Below are 22,899 nucleotides of genomic sequence, written 5' to 3'. Positions count from 1 at the left end.
TTGTACATATCTAACACAGACAAGCGGAGTGATAGAGTTAAATATTCCACTTACTGTTAGCACTCTTGGTAGCACTCTTTGATAGTCCAATAATATTAGTGGCCAAAACTAACAGATGTATAATAATTGAGAAGAACACGAGTGACACATGTGAGGACAATATACAGTACTGTTAGTTTAACCCAGTATTTTAAAACATTAACAATTGTCCTACAGAGTGTAGTCTTTACTGCAAAAAATAACTCTTTATTCATGCCATTCCCACAAGTTCCACATTTCATCTGAAAACACTTACAGCATACATATAGACCATTTTCTGCACTTCTCTTTGGTACTTGTGCCAAAATGGCCAAAATGCATAACTTTACTGAGCAAAGGACAGAACCTGTTATATAGCACATGTTTTGTGTAAATTAGTAATAGGAACTTTCCAAGGTTAGGTTATTAAATGTGTGCCAATTGGTTTACTCTACTATTAGACCTATGATATTTGTATCCGTTTAAAAAATAAATAAATAAAGAATGAATGAATGAAAGTAAGGGGGGGCAATCATTTTCTCTCTGTATTTCTCTATATTTCTGTATGTCTGTGTGCATGTAGGCCCATGCACAATGCATATTGTTCAAACAGTATTTGTTAAATGAATAATTAACTCTGTGTGTGTGTGTGTGTGTGTGTGTGTGTGTGTGTGTGTGTGTGTGTGTGTGTGTGTGTGTGTGATTAATAGATCCAAATGCTGTCACTGGTCTCAATGTCTCTAGCAAAACCACATCATCTGTGTCTCTAACCTGGAATGAGCCACAAGGGAGCAGGCCCTTTACAGTAAACTGGACTGATGGCACTGGGAATAACAGCATTGACACTTCTAACACGTCTTACACTGTCACTGGTCTGACTGCTGGAGTGAACTACACATTCACTGTTACTGCAGTTGCTGCAGAAACCCAAACTAGAGGAGCACCAGCTCAAATCTCAGCATTCACACGTAAGTCCTGTACTGCAGATAATGTTATTCTACAGTTGGCTTAATAATTGAATGGATGAATTGGCAGATAGTATACTATAAGAATCTAGTGTATTTGATCATTGGTGTCTTGTAGCTGATGCTGGTTTAAACACTAGTTAAATAAAGCTTGTTTGCAGCTAAAAGATGTTCTGTAGAATTCTTTCTGTCTGAATTGGCCTTTAGAAGCCACAACTGAATGGTTTGTTCTTTTTACAGATAAAATAGCAAATTTATTGTATTGGGTTTGTAAATGTGCAAAGCTAGCCTATTTATATTGATGTGGGCTGGTAAAAATATTATTTATCCTTTATATCCATAATTTGAAGAAGCATTCTATGGCTGTGAATGTATTTTGAACCAAAATGGATGTGGACATCTGACTGCGTGAACATCTGCCCTCCTAACATCCTATTGCACAGCACAATAGTTAAAATATAGCAAAAATATATTTTTTTTAAACTGGATTAAAGATTTAACAGCCTCCAATTAGAGCCTATTATTCCTATTATTCCAATTTAAATTAATAATAGATGACACATTTTATAACAATTATCTTTGGTCTTTTTATGACCAGGCATCAAATTCCTTACAAATTTCACTTGTTCTGGATTGTTGACAGCATTATTTGTACCTATGAGTTTATATAATGTATTTTTGATGTGCTTGCTTATTTATTTATTTTTGATACATATATACAGCCGTATTCATTGTCCAAGGATCCACAATAACAACACTTGGGTTATTGCATTGGCTGAAAAATAAGATCTTGCTCTGGCTTTACCTGAAAGATATATTCAACAAATTGATCAGGAGCTCAAGCTGTGTTATCAGATTTTGCTGTTTTTGCTGACTATTACACAATTATTGATATTATTTATATACTTTAGGTAAAGCCATTAGACTAATAAAATAATTGAGTAGGCTCATACTGTATATTTTGCCTGCTTATATAAAATACAGATTATTGCAAAGACTTCATTGCAAAGTAAGTACTAACTTATTAGTCGCCAACAAATTGTAATACATGAATAATAATAATAATAATAATAATAATAATCCATCCATCCATCCATTTTCTACCGCTTATCCGGGGCCGGGTCGCGGGGGCAGCAGTCTAAGCAAGGACGCCCAGACTTCCCTCTCAACAGACACTTCCTCCAGCTCTTCCGGGGGAATACCGAGGCGTTCCCAGGCCAGCCGAGAGACATAGTCCCTCCAGCGTGTCCTAGGTCTTCCCCGGGGCCTCCTCCCGGTTGGACATGCCCGGGAACACCTCCCCATAATAATAATAATAAACTTTATTTTGTATAGTGCCTTTAAAAGTAACTTCTCAAAGCGCTTGACATAAAAGATGAAATTAAAAGTACATTACAGTAATTTTGTACATTACATCTGTACAAATAACATTACAGATACTAAAACTAACCATACAAAAATAAAAAGCCAATAAATAACAAACAAAGAAATCACATAAAATCTACCCTAAAAAGTATGTTTTAAGATGGGATTTAAAAACACCCAGGGATTGTGCATTCCTAATCTCTGAGGGCAGGGGATTCCACAATTTGGGAGCCAAGGAAGAAAAAGCCCGATCACCCATAGTTTTGATAGACCCATAGTTGTTTGTACAGTCAGAAGACCAGCTTCAGAAGAGCATAGAGCATGTGTAGGTATGTAGGGGGTTAACAGCTCACACAAATATTGAGGGGCCAAATTGTTCAAGGCCTTATAAGTGAGCATGAGAATTTTAAAATAATACGAAAACTAACAGGAAGCCAGTGCAATTTTTCCAGGATAGGTGTAATGTGCTCCCTTGCACTAGTCAGAATTCTAGCAGCTGAATTTTGTACCAACTGTAATTTACTTCGGGTAGCTTTAGGAACTCCAGCCAGCAAAGCATTACAGTAATCAATACGTGAAAAAACAAAAGTGTTGATTAACTTTTCAGCCACAGAGAAAGTCAACATGGGACGTAATTTGGCAATGTTTCTGAGATGAAAAAATGATGCTTTGACAGTGTTACGAACATGATGGTCAAATGTTAAATTGGCGTCAAATATCAATCACCCCCAGATTTTTTAGTTTAGTTTGGAATTGTAAAGCTGAGCCATCCACACTTAAAGTTATGGAATCTGCATTACACAACTGATGAGGTGAACCAATAATAAACTTCTCCACACACATGAGAAATCAACATGAGAAATCAACACAATCAAGTGTAATTGAGATTCAGTTCTCTTTTCTGACAAATCCCACACTATTCACATATCTCACAGTTACGTCTGAGTTCTGTATACTACTGTGAGCAATTCCATTATTTACCTCATTTCAACATTGACTACAATAATAATGCGCACACCATCCACTTTATCAGGATCACCCGTATGCCGGGACATTAATACAGTTATCTAACCAGCCGATCATGCGGCAGGCAGCGCAATGCATAAAACCATGCAGATACAAATCAAGAGCCTCAGGTCATGTTCACAGCAAGACATGGCATTGATGTTGGTACCAGATTGGCTGGATTGAGTATTTGCTGATCTCCTGGGATTATATACAACAGAAACTGATCAGTGAGCAACAGTTCTTTGGGTGTAACACTGTTGATTAGAGAGGACAGAGAAAAATGACCAGATTTGTTCCAGCTGTCTGGAAGAATATTGTAACCCAAATAATCACATTTTACACCTGTGCTGAGCAGAAAATCATCTCAGCATGCACAAAATATAAAGGTTGAGGTTGTAGCAGACCACATTGGGTTCTAGTCCAGTCAGACAAGACCAAGAATGTGAGGCTATCATGGGTAGTGAGTCTGTTCTCCTCTCGTCAACAACAGCTGAATCAGACAGAGGATTTATGGGATATTTTTTTATTTTTTAAATCATTCTCCATGACTGTTCTAGAGACTGTTTTGTGTGAAAATCCCAGGTTATCAGCAGTTTCTGAAAAACTCAAACTAGCAAAGCTTTAGACCAATTTCTGGTGTACAGGTGTTCCTTCTTTCTTTTATATGTCTGTACACAGGTACAGTATGTACAGGTATATGCTGTTTCAGCAGCTATTGATCAGAACTTCTAATCTCTCTGTGTGTGTGTGTGTGTGTGTGTGTGTGTGTGTGTTTGTGTGTGTGTGCTTCACAGATCCAGATGTTGTCACTGGTCTCAATATCTCTAGCAAAAACACATCATCTGTGTCTCTAACCTGGAATGAGCCACAAGGGAGCAGGTCCTTCTTTACAGTAAACTGGACTAATGGCACTGGGAATAACAGCTTTGACACTTCTAACACGTCTTACACTGTCACTGGTCTGACTGCTGGAGTGAACTACACATTCACTGTTACTGCAGTTGCTGCAGATTACCAAACTACAGGAGCATCAACTCAAATCTCAGCATTCACAAGTAAGTCCTGTCCTTTAATTAGCATTATATAACAATTTTAAATATAGCTGCAAGCAGCGATGGCGGGCCCTCGCACATTTTTTATTGCTATATGGTGCCTCCCAGAAAACAATGCACGGTGGGCAAGTGCATCAAGTGGGTAAATATCAGTGGACTATTTTATGTTGTTACTGACCCATTTGGGGACTGTAGGTAAATGAAACCCCACATTTTAGACAAATAGGGCCGCTAGTGAGCCACTTAAGGGACACACCTTTGTCTGACCTTTTTGTCCACACTTAACAGCCGACAAATGTGATGTATGTGTCAAATTTCAAGTTAATCTAAGCACGCCAAAAGCCTTAAATATGCCTGAAATAAAAGTAAATTTGACACGATGCCATGGCAACAGTGTTTGAGATATCAAAAATCCGTTCGCAATTTCGCATCTCCAATATCTCTGCGTCATGGTGGCCATGTCTGGTCTCAATTGCATGAATCCCCAAGGAGGAGTATTTAAAAGTTTACCGCATGCAGCTGTCAAAATATCCACCTTTGTGACTGACACACTTCCTGGGGCCTGTTGGTGGCGCTATACCTGGGACTCACAATAAGCACATTGATGCGATCGGAATCCTTGGCCGAACATACACACCGCGTGTCATCACAATAAGACATTTTTGCCTTAGATAGAAGACACTTCCTGTTTCTCTGAATTCGCCATAACTTAGTAGCCTCGCCATGGCAGCACCGTTCGAGATATCAAAAATCCCTTTGCAATTTAGCAAGTGCAATGTCTCGGCATCATGTTCACCACTTTTGATATCATTCGCATGAATTCCCTAGGAGGAGTATTTAAAAGTTCACCACAGGCACTTTTGAAATTTGTTGAATTTGTTTGGGTCGATGAGATCTATATACATACCAACTCTCGTACATGTGCGTACATGTTTGGCCGATCTGTGCACCAATATTTATTTTTCCAATTCAGGGGGCGCTACAGAGCCCTACTGCCACGCCTATGTTCCAGCCTTTGCCCAGTCCTAATGGCAGACGACTTTGACGTCTGTGCCAAATTTCCGGTGTTTTCGAGCATTTTAAGGCACGTCATGTTCACCACATTTGCTGTCAATCGCATGAATTCCATAGGAGGAGTATTTAAAAGTTCACCGCATGCACTTATAAAACAATCCAAAATGGCCGACTTCCTGTTGGGCGGAGCTCATAGTTTAGAGCGCGAAAGTTGTTCGGGTCAATGAGATCTATATGTGTACCAACTCTCGTACATGTGCGTATATAATTGCCCGATCTGTGCACCAATGTTTGTTTTTGCATTACGGGGCGCTACAGAGCCCCCCTGCCACGCCTGTATTCCAGCCTTTGCCCGAGCCTAGTGTCGCACGACTCTGACATGTGTGCCAAATTTCAAGAGTTTTCGAGCATGTTAAGGGACCCCAATTGGCCAATGTGTGAAAAAAAAAAATATATAAAAATATTACACAAAAAAATACACAATAAAAGTATATATAATACTCCCGAGGAAAAACAATAGGGCTTCGCACCATTCGGTGCTCAGGCCCTAATAAACCCGAGCAAAAACAATAGGGCTTCGCACCATTCTCTGCTCGGGCCTTAACTATATGAAATTTAAGCTTTTTTCTGTAAGATGGTTTTCTTCCTTCGTCATCATCCTCACTGAGCATTATAACAGTTCTGGTGTAAATGTTTAAAACCTTTTAAATTTAAGAAATATTGCGAGAAAGATCCATCAGCATTTGTTTTACATTTATTATTTATTATTTAGTATTTGCTGTAATGTAGAAAATTTCTTTTGGGATAATAATTTTGTCAGAGGTAAGATACATAGTGTCATCAATATTAACTATTGTTTAATACCTACTTAATGTATTCATTTTGCCCATTCTCTTGAAAGCTGTGATTAATTACAAAACATTTATATGTGTGTGTGTGTGTGTGTGTGTGTGTGGGTGTGTGTGTGATTAATAGATCCAAATGTTGTCACCAGTCTCAATGTCTCTAGCAAAACCACATCATCTGTGTCTCTAACCTGGAATGAGCCACAAGGGAGCAGGTCCTTCTTTACAGTAAACTGGACTGATGGCACTGGGAATAACAGCTTTGACACTTCTAACACGTCTTACACTGTCACTGGTCTGACTGCTGGAGTGAGCTACACATTCACTGTTACTGCAGTTGCTGCAGATAACCAAACTACAGGAGCACCAACTCAAATCTCAGCATTCACAAGTAAGTCCTGTCCTTTAATTAGCATTATATAACAATTTAAATAATAGAGGTGAATAATCACAGACTGTATTCTTTTTCTTTAAAACAAAGATAGCAGTTATGAAGGTGGTTTGATATTAGGGCTGGGCGATAAAACGATAACGATATGTATCGTGATAGACACGTGATCGATAGCAATAAAAAATGTGCTCGATAAGACGTTCAATATTTTTTATTCTTCGTCGGAAGAAAACAGAGGTTGCGAAGCATGTTTGGTTGCATTAACAAAGGCACTCACTCTCTGGTAACCTAGCAACTTGGGGAGTAACACTCTAACAGCCAATCATGTAACAGTATCATGTTTGGTTGCGCCATATCGTTGTCTCGTGCTGGTGCTGGATTCCTCTTCAGTAACCGGTGACTGATAAGCAGAAAATGAGCCGCAGCGAGCGAGGAAATTGTAAATAAAAGAGAAAAAAATTCAGCTCGCCAGTATGGCAGTTTTTTGGATATTATAACTAGGGCTGAAACGATTCCTCGAGTAACTCGATTACAAAATTTGTTCGAGGCAAGTCCCTCTGCCTCGAAGCCTCTTTTAATTTATTTTAAAGCTCACGTCATGTTCTTGTACAATTATTTTGTGTGTGTGTGACAATGCGCTTACGTAAACGCGGAAGGAGACGCGAGGAGTTAGCGATCTTTTGATTTGAGGGCGCGCGTTAGTGTGGGCTGCAAAATGGAAGGGCGCGATAACAATGTCAATGAGCAAAGAGATGAAATAAACAGGAGAAAACGACAGAAAATGTCCAAGGTTTGGGACACCATCAGAGTCTGTTTTCAGCAGCAGGAAACATTTCTTCAAAGCACAGGGCAAGCCTCAGTTCTGAGCATGTTGATACCTTTTTTCGTTGCAATCACATGCTCCTTTAAAGACTTTTAAAGCACACACATTGAGAGAGAGAGACTTTTATATTCTGATTAATATATATATATATATATATATATATATATATATATATATATACAGTTGAGGCCAAAATTATTAGCCCCCTTATGAAATTAGACAAAACTCTTGATTTCTCCATGGAAATGACCATTAACAACAAGTGTTTTATAGTGTGTTTGTTTCCAAAATAACAAAGACAAAATCTCCACTAAGTTTGATTAGGATATTTAATTGAAATAGTGAGTTGAAACAAGAAAGGGCAAAAATGAAACGTCCAAAATTATTAGCCCCCGGTCATTAATAGTCAATAGTGAACCCTTTCTGAGCCACAACTGACAACAACCTCTTAGAGTAGTTCTTTACTAGGTTGGCACAGGTTTCCTGAGGGATTTTAGCCCATTCTTCCATTGCAAATTGCTCCAGCTGGTCCAAATTACGTGGTTTCCGAGCATGGACATTCACTTTGAGCACTCGCCACAGATTCTCAATAGGATTGAGGTCTGGGCTCTGTGCGGGCCACTCCAGGACCTTTGTTTTGGTATCCTTCAGGAACTGTTGGACCAATTTCGATGTATGCTTTGGGTCATTGTCTTGTTGGAAGACCCAGCGACGACCTAAGGCTAGACTACGAGCAGATTTCTGCATATTATCCCTCAAAATGTCAACATAATTTTCTTTTTTCATGATGCCATGCACCCGAACAAGGCTCCCTGTGCCTGAAGCTGCAAAACAGCCCCACAGCATGATGCTCCCACCACCATGTTTAACTGTGGGAACTGTGTTCTTAGGGTTGAAGGCCTCACCCTTTCTTCGCCAAACATAAGCAACATCCATGTGCCCAAACAGTTCCAGTTTAGTCTCATCAGACCAAAGCACAGACTCCCAAAACTCATCTTTACCTTTCAAATGTTCACGGGCAAACCTCAGTCTAGCTGTGATGTGCCGCTGTTTGAGTAAAGGGGTTCTTCTGGGATGATGGCCCTGAAGCCCACCACGATGAAGAGCCCTCACAACTGTGTTCCTTGAAACATCAACTCCAGAAGAGGCCAGGTCAGCAACAATCATCTTGGCAGATGTCTGGGGCATCTTGCTGATATCTCTGACTATTTTCCTCTCCAGGGTTCTTGAAATCTTGCGCTTACGACCACGCCCAGGTTTGTTTCTTACAGAATTTGTCTCCTTGTACTTGGCAATGATGCAACGTACGGCGGTTCTAGACACTGTGAAAAGCTTGGAAATGGCAGTATAGCCTTCCCCCTTATCATGAGCCTCCACTATCTTCTTTCTGAGCTCAAGACTGATTTCCTTTGTCTTTGGCATGGTGAGTAAAAGTAGTCTCTCCCAATAATGTGTTCAAGTGCCCTGTTCCTTGGAGTCCTTTAATGCTGATTGAATGCCCAGGTGTTGTTAGGAAGCCAATTGACTGCACAGGTGTGGTTTGAAAGCTGATTGATTAATTAGGTGTGTTTTGAAAGCTGATTGATTAATTGGGTGTGTTTTGAAAGCAAATATTCACAAGGGGCTAATATTTTTGACCACCCCATTTTCACTATATTTGATTATAAAGCAAGCCTAAAAATGTATTTTATATTCCAAAATGTACCAAAAGCTACTAAATAGCACTGGCGAATGTTTGATTATATCAAGTTTTATCAATGCTGCAAACATTGGAAAGATCTTTAGGAAAATGTTCCAAAATTCCTGGGGGGCTAATAATTTTGGCCTCAACTGTATATATATATATATATATATATATATACATATGCTTAAAGCACTCGGTGTTTCCTGTCCATGTTTGTTGCCTCTTAAATACCACAAAGCATTCCAAATTTGACAGTAAAGGTTTGTTATGCCTGAGCTGTAGATTTAGAATCTTTTAGTTCTGAAAGTTAAGTTGCATGACTTAAAGGCAGTATTTTTGTATTATTATTACTATTTATTTTAATGTATACCTTAGTTTTGATACATTTATCATTTATGTTTTTGTTTTTGCATCTCAGAAAAGGGTTCATTTAAAACCCAGAATGTATGACACTTAAATGTACTTAATTCTTCTCAGTCAACTTTGTCATTGTTCACAGTACAAGTACAGAAACAATGGGTAATATCTAAATGTTTATTTTTGATAGAAAATATTGTTGTATGCATTGCACACTATGCATTTAAAAAATAAAAGTTAATTTTTCTAAAAAAGGAAACCAATTAGTTAGTCATTTTAAGAGACCCGTCTTATTTTCTCTTGTATATTTAATATTGTTCTTTAAATAAGTAAAAATACATTTTATCAGATTATTCGATTAATCAATGAAATTTTTGGTAGAATACTCGATTACTAAAATATTCGATAGCTACAGCCCTAATTATAAGTCTACGAAAATATACTTGAATAGTTCAACTTCAAGTATGATTAGAGTAAGAATAACTTGTTACTTTTTCATATTTCTGCAGGTTTTATATTTCATACAATGTTACTGTACTGTATCAGGTTTGTGTTTAATATTACAGATGTATCTCAGTCTACCTCAGTTTTATTTATGTTTACAAAACACTGCACATACAAAACACTTTATTCACCAAAAGGTGAACAGCTAGTGAACTTCCTAGCACTAAACTTGCACTAAATTCTCAGGTTTCTTTATGTTTATATTTAACACTTTGCACTATTTTATTACACTTTATTAAGCATTTCTTACATTTTCTTTCATTTTGCACCTTTTGTTAAGAGATAATTAAGTGTTCATTGAGACTTTAGACTTATGTTTACATTTTAATTATTTGATTTTTCCTGGTTGTTGACATTTCTGTCTTAATAACTGAAGGGATTACGATAAGAGGAAGGTTAAGTTTAAAATAAAAATGTTTAAATGTAATATATTTTTCTCCTGGTCCTTATTTTAAATGGGCCATAAAAAAGTTCAATAATTATCGATATCGACCGATATGAAACACTGATGTCGTGATACAGTTTTCGGCCATATCGCCCAGCCCTATTTGTTATATTTGATTTTGAACAACAAAAATAATCTAAACTATATGATTTGTAAACTGTAAGATGTTTTTTCTCCTTCGTCATCATCTTGACTGAGCATTATAACAGTTTTGGTATAATGTTTAAAACCTTTTAAATGTAAGAAATATTGTGAGAAAAGATCCATTAGCATTTGTTGTATATCCATTATTTATTATTTAGTATTTACTGTAGTGTAGAAAATTTGTTTTAGGATGATAATTTTGTCAGAGGTAAGATACATAGTGTCATTAATATGAAATATTGTTTAATACCTACTTTATGTAATCATTTTGCCCATTCTTTTTAAAGGTGCTATTAATTACAAAATGTTTGTGTGTGTGTGTGTGTGTGTGTGTGTGTGTATGTGATTAATAGATCCGAATGTTGTCACCAGTCTCAATGTCTCTAGCAAAACCACATCATCTGTGTCTCTAACCTGGAATGAGCCACAAGGGAACAGGTCCTTCTTTACAGTAAACTGGACTAATGACACTGGGAATAACAGCTTTGACACTTCTAACACGTCTTACAATGTCACTGGTCTGACTGCTGGAGTGAGATACACATTCACTGTTACTGCAGTTGCTGCAGATAACCAAAGTACAGGAGCACCAACTCAAATCTCAGCATTCACAAGTAAGTCTTATAGTGCAGACAATATAACATTGTATTACATTCATTCATTCATTCATCTTCTACCGCTTATCCGAACTACCTCGGGTCACGGGGACCCATCGCAGGGCACACACACACACTCTCATTCACTCACGCAATCACACACTAGGGACAATTTTCCAGAGATGCCAATCAACCTACCATGCATGTCTTTGGACCAGGGGAGGAAACCGGAGTACCCGGAGGAAACCCCCGAGGCACGGGGAGAACATGCAAACTCCACACACACAAGGTGGAGGCGGGAATCGAACCCCGACCCTGGAGGTGTGAGGCGAACGTGCTAACCACTAAGCCACCGTGCCCCCCCCCATTGTATTACATTTAGTTTAATATTTGAAAACATGAATCAAATCTTAAAATTCACAAGTAAGTGGTTTATTGCTGATGGACAGCATAATTCATTAGACGGATTAGATTGAACTGTAGGTTATATTTGACTGACTGAACATCTGAATCTGCTTAAAATTCTGTACTATTCAAACTAATAATATATTGGCATCTATTCAGAAAATGGGAGAAAATAGAAGAAAAACACAAAGCAGCTTCCTGCTGAAATATAGTTATAATTTCATTTTACTTTAACACAGAATTTAAAAAAATAATAAGAAGAAAGCTTATGTTTTATTTAATATGTCAGTTTGCACAGTGAAAAAGACAGCTTTTATAAAAAAAAAAATTATAATTTATTTTGCTATCTCACTTTGGGCGAGACATACTGTATAGTATTTCAATAGACCTGCCATTGCGAAACACAGGAGTCAGGTATGGAACACTATCCTATATTTAATATCTAATGCAACATCATCAAGCCATCAAAGTGTAACAAAATATGCTTTATGTTTACACGGCTGCTTTGGGGGCCTTAGCGAAACAGTCCACAATTTAAACTCAATCGTTAGGTAATAACCGATATTGGTTGTGCAGCGATGTTTCTCCAGCTTTAAAAATACTTTTTGAGTGCATGCACAGTTTTGCTGTCTTCAAACCGCATATTTGTCCAGTTTCAAACAAAAACAAACTCAAATTAGCTAGCGAGATAGCTAGCTTCCAGCTATTCCTCAGCCATAGTTGCTTGTCTCCAGTCTACCTGGCAATTGGGAGATTTACAGAAGCATTTTTCTGTTCCTAAGCCACAGATAGAGCCTTCTCACAGGAGATGGAGAAGTCTCCTCCTCAAGTGTTCCTATGGAGCAACAAAATGTGTTTCATGTATATAGGCTTGTCTGTCTGACATCTCTTAGTGGAAGGAGAATGGCATGGTGCACATGCTGGATGTTGGAGTAGGTGTTAGTTATGTAAATTTTATTTAGCTAGTGCTTCACCCAGTAAAATCTTTTTTAAAGACTCAACATAAGTATCATTTAAAGCAAACTTGGCAGGTGAACACCAGTAGAAGTGTTTCATGTGTGTCTAGCCTGCTTCCTGAGGGGAAATTGCACCCTATTCAAGCTGTACGTCAGACTGTTAAGCTTAGTGTCCAATCCAGTTCAATCACTAACTTTAATACTGTACATTTTGCGCTCTCTCTCTCTCTCTCTCTCTCTCTCTCTCTCTCGCTCTCTCTCTCTCTGTGTGTGTGACTAACAGATCCGAATGTTGTCACCAGTCTCAATGTCTCTAGCAAAACCACATCATCTGTATCTCTAACCTGGAATGAGCCACAAGGGAGCAGGTCTTTCTTTACAGTAAACTGGATTAATGGCACTGGGAATAACAGCTTTAACACTTCTAACACGTCTTACACTGTCACTGGTCTGACTGCTGGAGTGAGCTACACATTCACTGTTACTGCAGTTGCTGCAGATTACCAAACTAGAGGAGCACCAACTCAAATCTCAGCATTCACAAGTAAGTCCTGTGCTTTACTTAGCATTATATAACAATTTAATAGAGGTGAATAATCACAGAATATCAAAGATAGCAGTTATGAAGGTGGTTTGTTATATTTGATTTTGAACAATAAAAACAAACTAAACTATATGAAATTTAAGCTTTTTTCTGTAAGATGTTTTTTCTCCTTCGTCATCATCTTGACTGAGCATTACAACAGTTCTGGTCTAAATGTTTAAAACCTTTTAAATGTAAGAAATATTGTGAGAAAAGATCCATTAGCATTTGTTGTATATCCATTATTTATTATTTAGTATTTACTGTAGTGTAAAAAATTTGTTTTAGGATGATGATTTTGTCAGAGGTAAGATACATAGTGTCATCAATATGAAATATTGTTTAATACATACTTAATGTATTCATTTTGCCCATTCGCTTGAAAACATTTATATATATGTGTGTGTGTGTGTGTGTGTGTGTGTGTGTGTGTGTGTGTGTGTGTGTGTGTGTGATTAATAGATCCGAATGTTGTCACCAGTCTCAATGTCTCTAGCAAAACCACATCATCTGTGTCTCTAACCTGGAATGAGCCACAAGGGAGCAGGTCCTTCTTTACAGTTAACTGGACTAATGGCACTGGGAATAACATCACTGACACTTCTAACACGTCTTACACTGTCACTGGTCTGACTGCTGGAGTGAGATACACATTCACTGTTACTGCAGTTGCTGCAGATTACCAAACTAGAGGAGCACCAACTCAAATCTCAGCATTCACACGTAAGGCCTGTATTTCACATGATTAGTTTTAATAACAGAAATTATTATTCAACAATTGTATTTTTATTGATTAAAAAATAGACATAGAAATAAAATGATAGACATAATAACAGATTATTATTTTGTCCTTTATTTTGATAGTAGTAATTTTTATATGTATGCTTCACAGAGGCAAACTCACTGCTCTCTCTCTCTCTCTCTCGCTTTCTCTCTTTCTCTGTGTGTGTGATTAATAGATCCAAATGTTGTCACTGGTCTCAATATCTCTATCAAAACCACATCATCTGTATCTCTAACCTGGAATGAGCCACAAGGGAGCAGGTCCTTCTTTATAGTTAACTGGACTAATGGCACTGGGAATAACAGCTTTGACACTTCTAACACGTCTTACAATGTCACTGGTCTGACTGCTGGAGTGAGATACACATTCACTGTTACTGCAGTTGCTGCAGATTACCAAACTAGAGGAGCATCAACTCAAATCTCAGCATTCACACGTAAGGCCTGTATTTCACATGATTAGATTTAATAACAGAAATTATTATTCAAAAATGTTATTTTTTATTGATTAAAAATAATAGTCATAGAAATAAAACGATAGACATAATAAGAGATAATTATTTTGTCCTTTATTTTGATAGTAGTAATTTTTATATGTATGCTCCACAGAGCCAAACTCATTGCTCTCTCTCTCTCTCTCTCTCTCTCTCTCTCTCTCTTTCTGTGTGTGTGTGTGATTAATAGATCCAAATGTTGTCACTGGTCTCAATGTCTCTATCAAAACCACATCATCTGTGTCTCTAACCTGGAATGAGCCACAAGGGAGCAGGTCCTTCTTTACAGTAAACTGGACTAATGGCACTGGGAATAACAGCTTTGACACTTCTAACACGTCTTACACTGTCACTGGTCTGACTGCTGGAGTGAGATACACATTCACTGTTACTGCAGTTGCTGCAGATTACCAAACTAGAGGAGCACCAACTCAAATCTCAGCATTCACATGTATGTCCTGTACTGCCAATATATAAAAAAGCCGAATACATTGGACCGATTTTACTGAACTTTAAATTCATTTTGACTGACTGAACATCTGAACATGCTTAAAATACATAACAGACTAAAATGAATAATATATTTCTCTCTGTGTAATTATATTTGTCTGTGTCTCTGTATTTGTAGGCCTGAATAATGTTTCAGTCATTTACAACTAGAGCTTTAATAATTAAAAATTTTAAACAGACAAATTTAATAGATTTCTTAATACAATGTTTTAAAATGTTTTACTTAAATGTGAGAAAATAATTGTGTGTGTGTGTGTGTGTGTGTGTTTCACAGATCCAAATGTTGTCACCAGTCTCAATGTCTCTAGCAAAACCACATCATCTGTGTCTCTAACCTGGAATGAGCCACAAGGGAGCAGGTCCTTCTTTACAGTAAACTGGACTAATGGCGCTGGGAATAACAGCTTTAACACTTCTAACACGTCTTACACTGTCACTGGTCTGACTGCTGGAGTGAGATACACATTCACTGTTACTGCAGTTGCTGCAGATAACCAAAGTACAGGAGCCTCAACTAAAATCTCAGCATTCACAAGTAAGTCTTGTTCTGCAAGCAACTAAACATATTTCCATGTTAATGGAAGTCAAATTTGCTGCATAGCATCAGCTTATGACTGCTTCCGTTGCGTGTAAACTAGTTTTTAAATGAGTATTAAATGAATACAACGTTTATATGACCCTACTTTACCTACATACTAACTAAATATGAATTACTACTATTTTATGATAATACATGCTCAGTCTCACAGAGTCCAGTGAGTACCTCATTATGGCTGCCAGAAATAATCAGCTATAAAAAATTTTAAAGAACATTTAAGAACTCTGTTTCTCTCACTCAGTTTTGTCATGACATTTGGGAACAAAACATTTACAATATTTTGAAAAGAAAGCATTTTTGATTTCTGTAAAAATCCATCTATGATAAATCCAGATGTTGTCGACAGTCTTGCTGTCTTTAACAAGACAACATTAACCGTGTCTTTAACCTGGAATGAGACATATAAGGACTAGTCATTTAAAATAGAATGGAATAATGGCAGTGTGAATTACAGCAGTTTCACCTCAAACACATCTTACACCATCACTGGTCTGACTGCTGGAATGAACTACACATTCACTGTTACTGTAGTTGCTGCGGTTGGACAGACTGCAGGAGCATCAGCTTATATCTCAGCATTCACAAGTAGGTCCTGTACTAGGGACACTTCCTGAGATTTGTCATTAGTCAAGTCAAGTCTAGTCAAGAAGCTTTTATTGTCATTTCAACCATATGTAGCTGACGCAGTACATAGTGAAATGAGACAAGGTTTTTCCAGGACCATGGTGCTACATAGAATAAAGACAGAGCTACATAAAACAACACAGAGCTAAGGACTTACTGTAAGTAAGGTAGTCTGTGCAGCCTGGTGCAAACAATGCAAGACAAAAGACAGTGCAAACAAACAATACAAGACATTACACAAAAGACAATACACAAAAGACTACTCTGGCCAGAGTACATACTGTATATTCAATAGTACATGTGCAGAAATACTGTAATGAACAGTTACTATGATAGCAGCAGTTATGTGAGGTATTTTAATGAATTGTGCAAAACAGCAATTGACAGAAATGTGCAAGACAGCATGTGCATAGACCAAAAAGAGTTTGCAAAACAGCATGCAAACAGTTTGATATGGTGGTGCTGTGTACATGGATGTATATTGGAAGAGTGTGTATTTAATGAAGATCAGTGCAGTCCATACAGTTGAGTGTGCGTGTGTGTATTGTGCTCAGTACAGTTCAGTTCAGTTATTGAGGAGTCCGATGGCTTGTGGGAAGAAACTGTTACACAGTCTGGTAGTGAGGGCCTGAATGCTTCAGTACATTTTTCCAGATGGCAGATGGTAGAAGAGTGTGTGTAAGGGGTGTGTGGGGTCGTCCACAATGCTGTTGGCTTTGCGGATGCAGCGTGTTGTGTAAATGTCTTGATAGAGGGAAGAGAGACTCCACTGACCTTCTCAGCTGTTCTCACTATCTGATGCAGGGTCTTGTTATCAGAGATGGTGCAATTCCCAAACCAGACCGTGAGGCAGCTGCTCAGGATGCTCTCAATGGTCCCTCTGTATAACGTAGTCAGGATGGGGTAAGGGACATGTGCTTTCCTCAGCCTTCGTAAGTAGTAGAGACGCTGCTAGGCTTTCTTGGTAATGAAGCTGGAGTTGAGTGACCAGGTGAGGTGCTCCGCCAGATGAATACGAAGGAATTTGGTGCTCTCAATGATCTCTACAGAGAATCCGTTGATGCTCAGTGGACAGTGGTCGCTCATTAGGAAGTATGGGGTGATTTTGGATGAATCTGAAGCAAACACCATTACTGAATGGCTGGTTCTTATAAACCTTAAGGACAACTTAGAAATTCCTGAGCTTTGCAAATTGTTCAAGGTTCATTCATTCATTTTCTACCGCTTATCCGAACTACCTCAGGTCACGGGGAGCATGTGCCTATCTCAGGCGTCATCGGGCATCAAGGCAGGATACACCCTGGACGGAGTGCCAACCCATCGCAGGGCACACACACACACACTCTCATTCACTCACGCAATCACACACTACAGACAATTTTCCAGAGATGCCAATCAACCTACCATGCATGTCTTTGGACCGGGGGAGGAAACCGGAGTACCCGGAGGAAACCCCCGAGGCACGGGGAGAACATGCAAACTCCACACACAGAAGGTGGAGGCGGGAATCGAACCCCCAACCCTGGAGGTGTGAGGCGAACGTGCTAACCACTAAGCCACCGTGCCCCCCATTGTTCAAGGTTTATTTGAGAATTTAGTTACATCTTGAATCCTCTCTTGAATACTGAGAGCATGTGCAGACTATCCTGTTATTCAGACTGCAAATAAACCTTCCAAAGAATCATAAATGCATTTTCCACTGCTCCATTTTTGACTTGATGATTTTTTTTCTTTTTATAAATGTGTAGTTGCATCCCAAACCTGTGTGTGGCCTGTTAATTGAATTTCTGAAATGTTGGTTATCCCATACACACAAGTAAAGAAGATATAAGAGACTACAAGTTTTGGAGAGTGCCAAAAGAATGAGGGCATACCAGCTCTGTGAGATATGTGATTTATTCTACTGAGAACGCCATTGCTCATCTTCTCCACACCACGTTGAGCCACCTGGACTGCAGAAAAGGGAATTATGCGAAAATGCTGTTTGTGGACTACAGTTCAGCGTTTAACACCATAATTCCCTCCACGCTCACCTCTAAGTTGGAGGTCCTGGGACTCAGCCTGCCGCTGTGTCAGTGGATCTCCAACTTCCTGACAGACAGACCACAAGCTGTACGGGTGGGCAAACACACATCATCCACCCTCACTCTCAGCACTGGAGCCCCCCAGGGTTGTGTTCTGAGCCCCCTGCTGTACTCACTGTACACTTATGTCTGTGTGGCCACTTCCAACTCCACCACCATCATCAAGATTGCTGGCGACACTGTTGTGGTGGGCCTGATCTCCACCAACGACGAGACGGCCTACCTACAGGAAACTAAAAACCTGGAGAGAGGGTGCCAGGAGAACAATCTTCTCCTGAACGTTAGCAAGACTAAGGAGTTGATAGTGGACTTCAGCACAAAGCAGGATTGGTCATACCAACCTCTAAACATCAACGGGACCCAGTAGAGAGAGTAGACCCTGTCTTGGTCCTGTCACATTAACACCCTGGTGAAGAAGGCCCGGCAGCGTCTGTACCATCTGAGACGCTTGAGGGACTTCAGACTACCCTCTCAGGTGCTAAAGACCTTCTACACCTACACCATTGAGAGCGTCCTGACGGGTAGCATCACTTCCTGGTTCGGGAACAGCACCATGCAGGACAGGCAAGCCCTCCAGAGGGTGGTGCGGTCAGCTGAACGTACCATCCACACTGAGCTTCCTGACCTGCAGGACATCTGCAGCACGCGGTGCCGGATCAGAGCCAGGAAGATTGCAAAAGATCTCAGCCATCCCAACAATGGACTCTTTTCCTAGTTGCGTTCAGGGAAACGCTTCCGCTCCCTGAAAGCAAACACAGAGAGGATGAGGAGAAGCTTCTTCCCACAGGCCATTCGGAGTTTAAACAAGGAAACACGCAGGATCTAGAACTGGACCTCTCTCTCCATCCCCACTGATCTATGCAGCCCCCTTTTTTTGGATATTTTTATATAGTTTTCTTATATAGTTTATACTTTTTATTATTTTATTTCTTGCTTTTTTATACTTTATGTATGTATATATACGTATATATATATATATATATATATATATATATATATATACGTATATATATATATATATATATATAAAAGTGCTGTGTGTGACCCTAGAGAAGAGATTGTGCTTTGTGTGACATAGATTAACCTGTTAAATGAGAGTTTTGCCTTTCACTCTCTTCACTACAACAGACCAGTACAATCTCATTTATATGTTTGTGTGTATGTGTGTGTCTATGATTTGCAGTGCCAGATGTTGCCAGCAATCTCACTGCCTTTATCAAAACCATATCATCTGTATCTCTAACCTGGAATGAGCCACAAGGGAACAGGTCCTTCTTTACAGTAAACTGGACTAATGGCACTGGGAATAACAGCTTTAACACTTCTAACACGTCTTACAATGTCACTGGTCTGACTGCTGGAGTGAGATACACATTCACTGTTACTGCAGTTGCTGCAGATAACCAAACTAGAGGAGCATCAACTCAAATCTCAGCATTCACATGTAAGTCCTGACAACTTTATTCATTACAACTTACTCAAAATTCTTAAAATGAGTAGTAAATTTCTTTCTATAATTTGAATCTCCTGTTTCTTTTTTATGTAAGTGTAGTTTTGTTTTAGTATTTATGTAGTAGAGTTTTAATAAATTTTAGGACATATTTCTGGAGATAAATTTTTAATTATTAAAAATACAGATGTCAGTAATTACTGTGTGTGGGGTGTGTCTGTGTTTCTGTGTGTGACTGTCTTTTGCAGTGCCAGATGTTGCCAGCAATCTCACTGCCTTTATCAAAACCATATCATCTGTATCTCTAACCTGGAATGAGCCACAAGGGAGCAGGTCCTTCTTTACAGTAAACTGGACTAATGGCACTGGGAATAACAGCTTTAACACTTCTAACACGTCTTACACTGTCACTGGTCTGACTGCTGGAGTGAGATACACATTCACTGTTACTGCAGTTGCTGAAGATAACCAAACTACAGGAGCATCAACTCAAATCTCAGCATTCACAAGTAAGTCCTGTACTGTTGTGTAACATGTTTTGTTTAGCTTCATGTATATACTGAAATGCAGCAAACATACATGTAAACAAATCTAACTTCAGTAGACTTCCTTGGTAGCACATGTGTTAAGTACTGAGCTGTCTCTTGAAGCAATACTGTTTTATCTAGGTAGGAAAAAGCATGAGTTTTTATGGATCAAAATGTTGAAACTGTCATCCATAACGCAGCATGTCAGATGCAGTGGAGCCTTAACCTACCGTAGAAATACTTTTCTAAACTATGTTTTTAAAGGACTTTTTTGCCTTCACAGAGCCTGACACTGTTAGCAACCTCACAGCAGTTAATGTTACAACCACCTCTATATTACTGCAGTGGACTGAAGCAATGGGGGAAATTTCCCATTATGTAATCAAATATGAGAATTTCAATACGACAGTCAATGAGACTACTGAAATCACCAGCATTAACATAAATAATCTGACTCCTGGAGTACAGTACACATTCAAAGTGTTTGCAGTTGCTGCTGATAATACAACAGATGGAAATTACAGCTGCGTTTCTGCCTACACAAGTAAGACATGAGTTAGAAATATTGCCTGAATATCATAAATAATTTGGTTTGAAGGCAGCATGATGGTGCTGCAGGTTGCATTGCATGGTATCCACAGTTCCATGCTGTATCCAGTTTGACCCTGTCCAGGATTAAGTATTTGATGTGGTCGATTGAAGGCATGAAAATTGTTATTAGCTGTTTTGATTTTTGACACTTACTAACATGAAGGCTTCTAACCTGTACTCACAGAACCTGATGTTCCAAAAAACCTCACAGTGACTGACATTACAACAAGCTCATTGTTTCTGAACTGGACTCAACCAATAGGAGAAAGATTTTTCTTTAAAGTACAGTGGAGTCATGACAACATAACAATGAATTCAGCAACCAGAAACACTTTCTTTAACATTACTGATCTCAGTCCTGGAGTCAGATACACCTTCCTGATATCTGCTGTTGCTGCAGATAATATAACAGAAGGAGAAGCAGTTGGTCTTTCAGTCTATACAAGTATGTTATAGAGAATTATGTTCTCCTCTAATGAGGAATACACTAAAACTATATGTTTTAATGGACTTTTTTGACTTCACAGAGCCTGACACTGTTAGCAACCTCACAGCAGTTAATGTTACAACCACCTCTATATTACTGCAGTGGACTGAAGCAATGGGGGAAATTTCCCATTATGTAATCAAATATGAGAATTTCAATACGACAGTCAATGAGACTACTGAAATCACCAGCATTAACATAAATAATCTGACTCCTGGAGTACAGTACACATTCAAAGTGTTTGCAGTTGCTGGAGATAATAAAACAAAAGGAAATAACAGCTGCGTTTCTCTCTACACAAGTAAGACATGAGTTAGAAATATTGCCTGAATATCATAAATAATTTATTTTGAAGGCAGCATGGTGGTGCTGCAGGTTGCATTGCATGGTATCCACAGTTCCATGCTGTATTCAGGTTCCTGTCTTGTGGAGTTTCTCAACATGTTTCCTAATGTATTTATGGGGTTATTTTCTAGGTTTATTTGTTTATACTCACCTCCCAAATTCATGCCAGTGGATTAACTGGCAAATCTAAATTGCTTCTGTCTGTGAATGGTTTTGTACTTGGTGCCCTAGAGTTGAGTAGCATCCCACAGAGAGTTTATTTCCATTTTCTACTTTTTTGTTTTTCCTGCATTGGCGTCAGATCCAGTTTGACCCCGTGCATAATTCAGTGGTTATTGAAGTCGATTGAAGTCATGAAATTTGTTATTAGTCGTCTGTTTCATTTAGATTTTTGTCACCTCCTAACATGATGGCTTCTAACCTGTACTCACAGAACCTGATGTTCCAAAAAACCTCACAGTGACTGATATTACAACAAGCTCATTGTTTCTGAACTGGACTCAACCAATAGGAGAAAGATTTTTCTTTAATGTACAGTGGAGTAATGACAACATAACAATGAATTCAACAACCAGAAACACTTTCTTTAACATTACTGATCTCAGTCCTGGAGTCAGTTACACCTTCCTGATATCTGCTGTTGCTGCAGATAATATAACAGAAGGAGAAGCAATTGGTCTTTCAGTCTATACAAGTATGTTATAGAGAATAATGTTCTCCTCTAATGAGGAAATACATTTTTAAGCTAAAGCTATATGTTTTAATGGACTTTTTTGACTTCACAGAGCCTGACACTGTTAGCAACCTCACAGCATTTAATGTTACAACCACCTCTATATTACTGCAGTGGACTGAAGCAATGGGGGAAATTTCCCATTATGTAATCAAATATGAGAATTTCAATACGACAGTCAATGAGACTACTGAAATCACCAGCATTAACATAAATAATCTGACTCCTGGAGTACAGTACACATTCAAAGTGTTTGCAGTTGCTGCAGATAATAAAACAAAAGGAAATAACAGCTGCGTTTCTCTCTACACAAGTAAGATATGAGTTAGAAATATTGCCAGAATATCATAAATAATTTATTTTGAAGGCAGCATGGTGGTGCTGCAGGTTGCATTGCATGGCATCCACAGTTCCATACTGTATTCAGGTTCCTGTCTTGTGGAGTTTCTCAACATGTTTCCTAATGTATTTATGGGGTTATTTTCTAGGTTTATTTGTTTATACTCACCTCCCAAATT

General features: G+C 38.6%; 1 protein-coding gene across 1 annotated transcript in view; it reads left to right on the top strand.

Moving 5' to 3' along the window:
* The window catches only part of LOC132857166 (fibronectin-like), a 34,882-nt gene extending 12,044 nt beyond the window's left edge, over positions 1–22,838 (top strand). The window contains exons 3-18 of the mRNA XM_060887166.1: positions 729–986; positions 4,151–4,411; positions 6,398–6,658; positions 10,969–11,229; positions 12,856–13,116; positions 13,618–13,878; positions 14,115–14,375; positions 14,623–14,883; positions 15,217–15,477; positions 19,432–19,692; positions 19,947–20,207; positions 20,509–20,769; positions 21,001–21,261; positions 21,344–21,604; positions 22,082–22,342; positions 22,434–22,838. Of these exons, the coding sequence (XP_060743149.1) occupies positions 729–986; positions 4,151–4,411; positions 6,398–6,658; positions 10,969–11,229; positions 12,856–13,116; positions 13,618–13,878; positions 14,115–14,375; positions 14,623–14,883; positions 15,217–15,477; positions 19,432–19,692; positions 19,947–20,207; positions 20,509–20,769; positions 21,001–21,261; positions 21,344–21,604; positions 22,082–22,342; positions 22,434–22,705 (4,184 nt within the window). The 3' untranslated portion in view covers positions 22,706–22,838. The remainder of the gene's footprint in view (positions 1–728; positions 987–4,150; positions 4,412–6,397; positions 6,659–10,968; positions 11,230–12,855; positions 13,117–13,617; positions 13,879–14,114; positions 14,376–14,622; positions 14,884–15,216; positions 15,478–19,431; positions 19,693–19,946; positions 20,208–20,508; positions 20,770–21,000; positions 21,262–21,343; positions 21,605–22,081; positions 22,343–22,433) is intronic.
* The last annotated feature ends 61 nt before the right edge of the window (positions 22,839–22,899 follow it).

Source organism: Tachysurus vachellii, chromosome 14 (genome assembly GCF_030014155.1).
Source record: "Tachysurus vachellii isolate PV-2020 chromosome 14, HZAU_Pvac_v1, whole genome shotgun sequence".
Classification (NCBI taxonomy): domain Eukaryota; kingdom Metazoa; phylum Chordata; class Actinopteri; order Siluriformes; family Bagridae; genus Tachysurus; species Tachysurus vachellii.
Note: the sequence above shows the minus strand (reverse complement) of the source record. Positions and strands in the feature narration are given on the sequence as shown.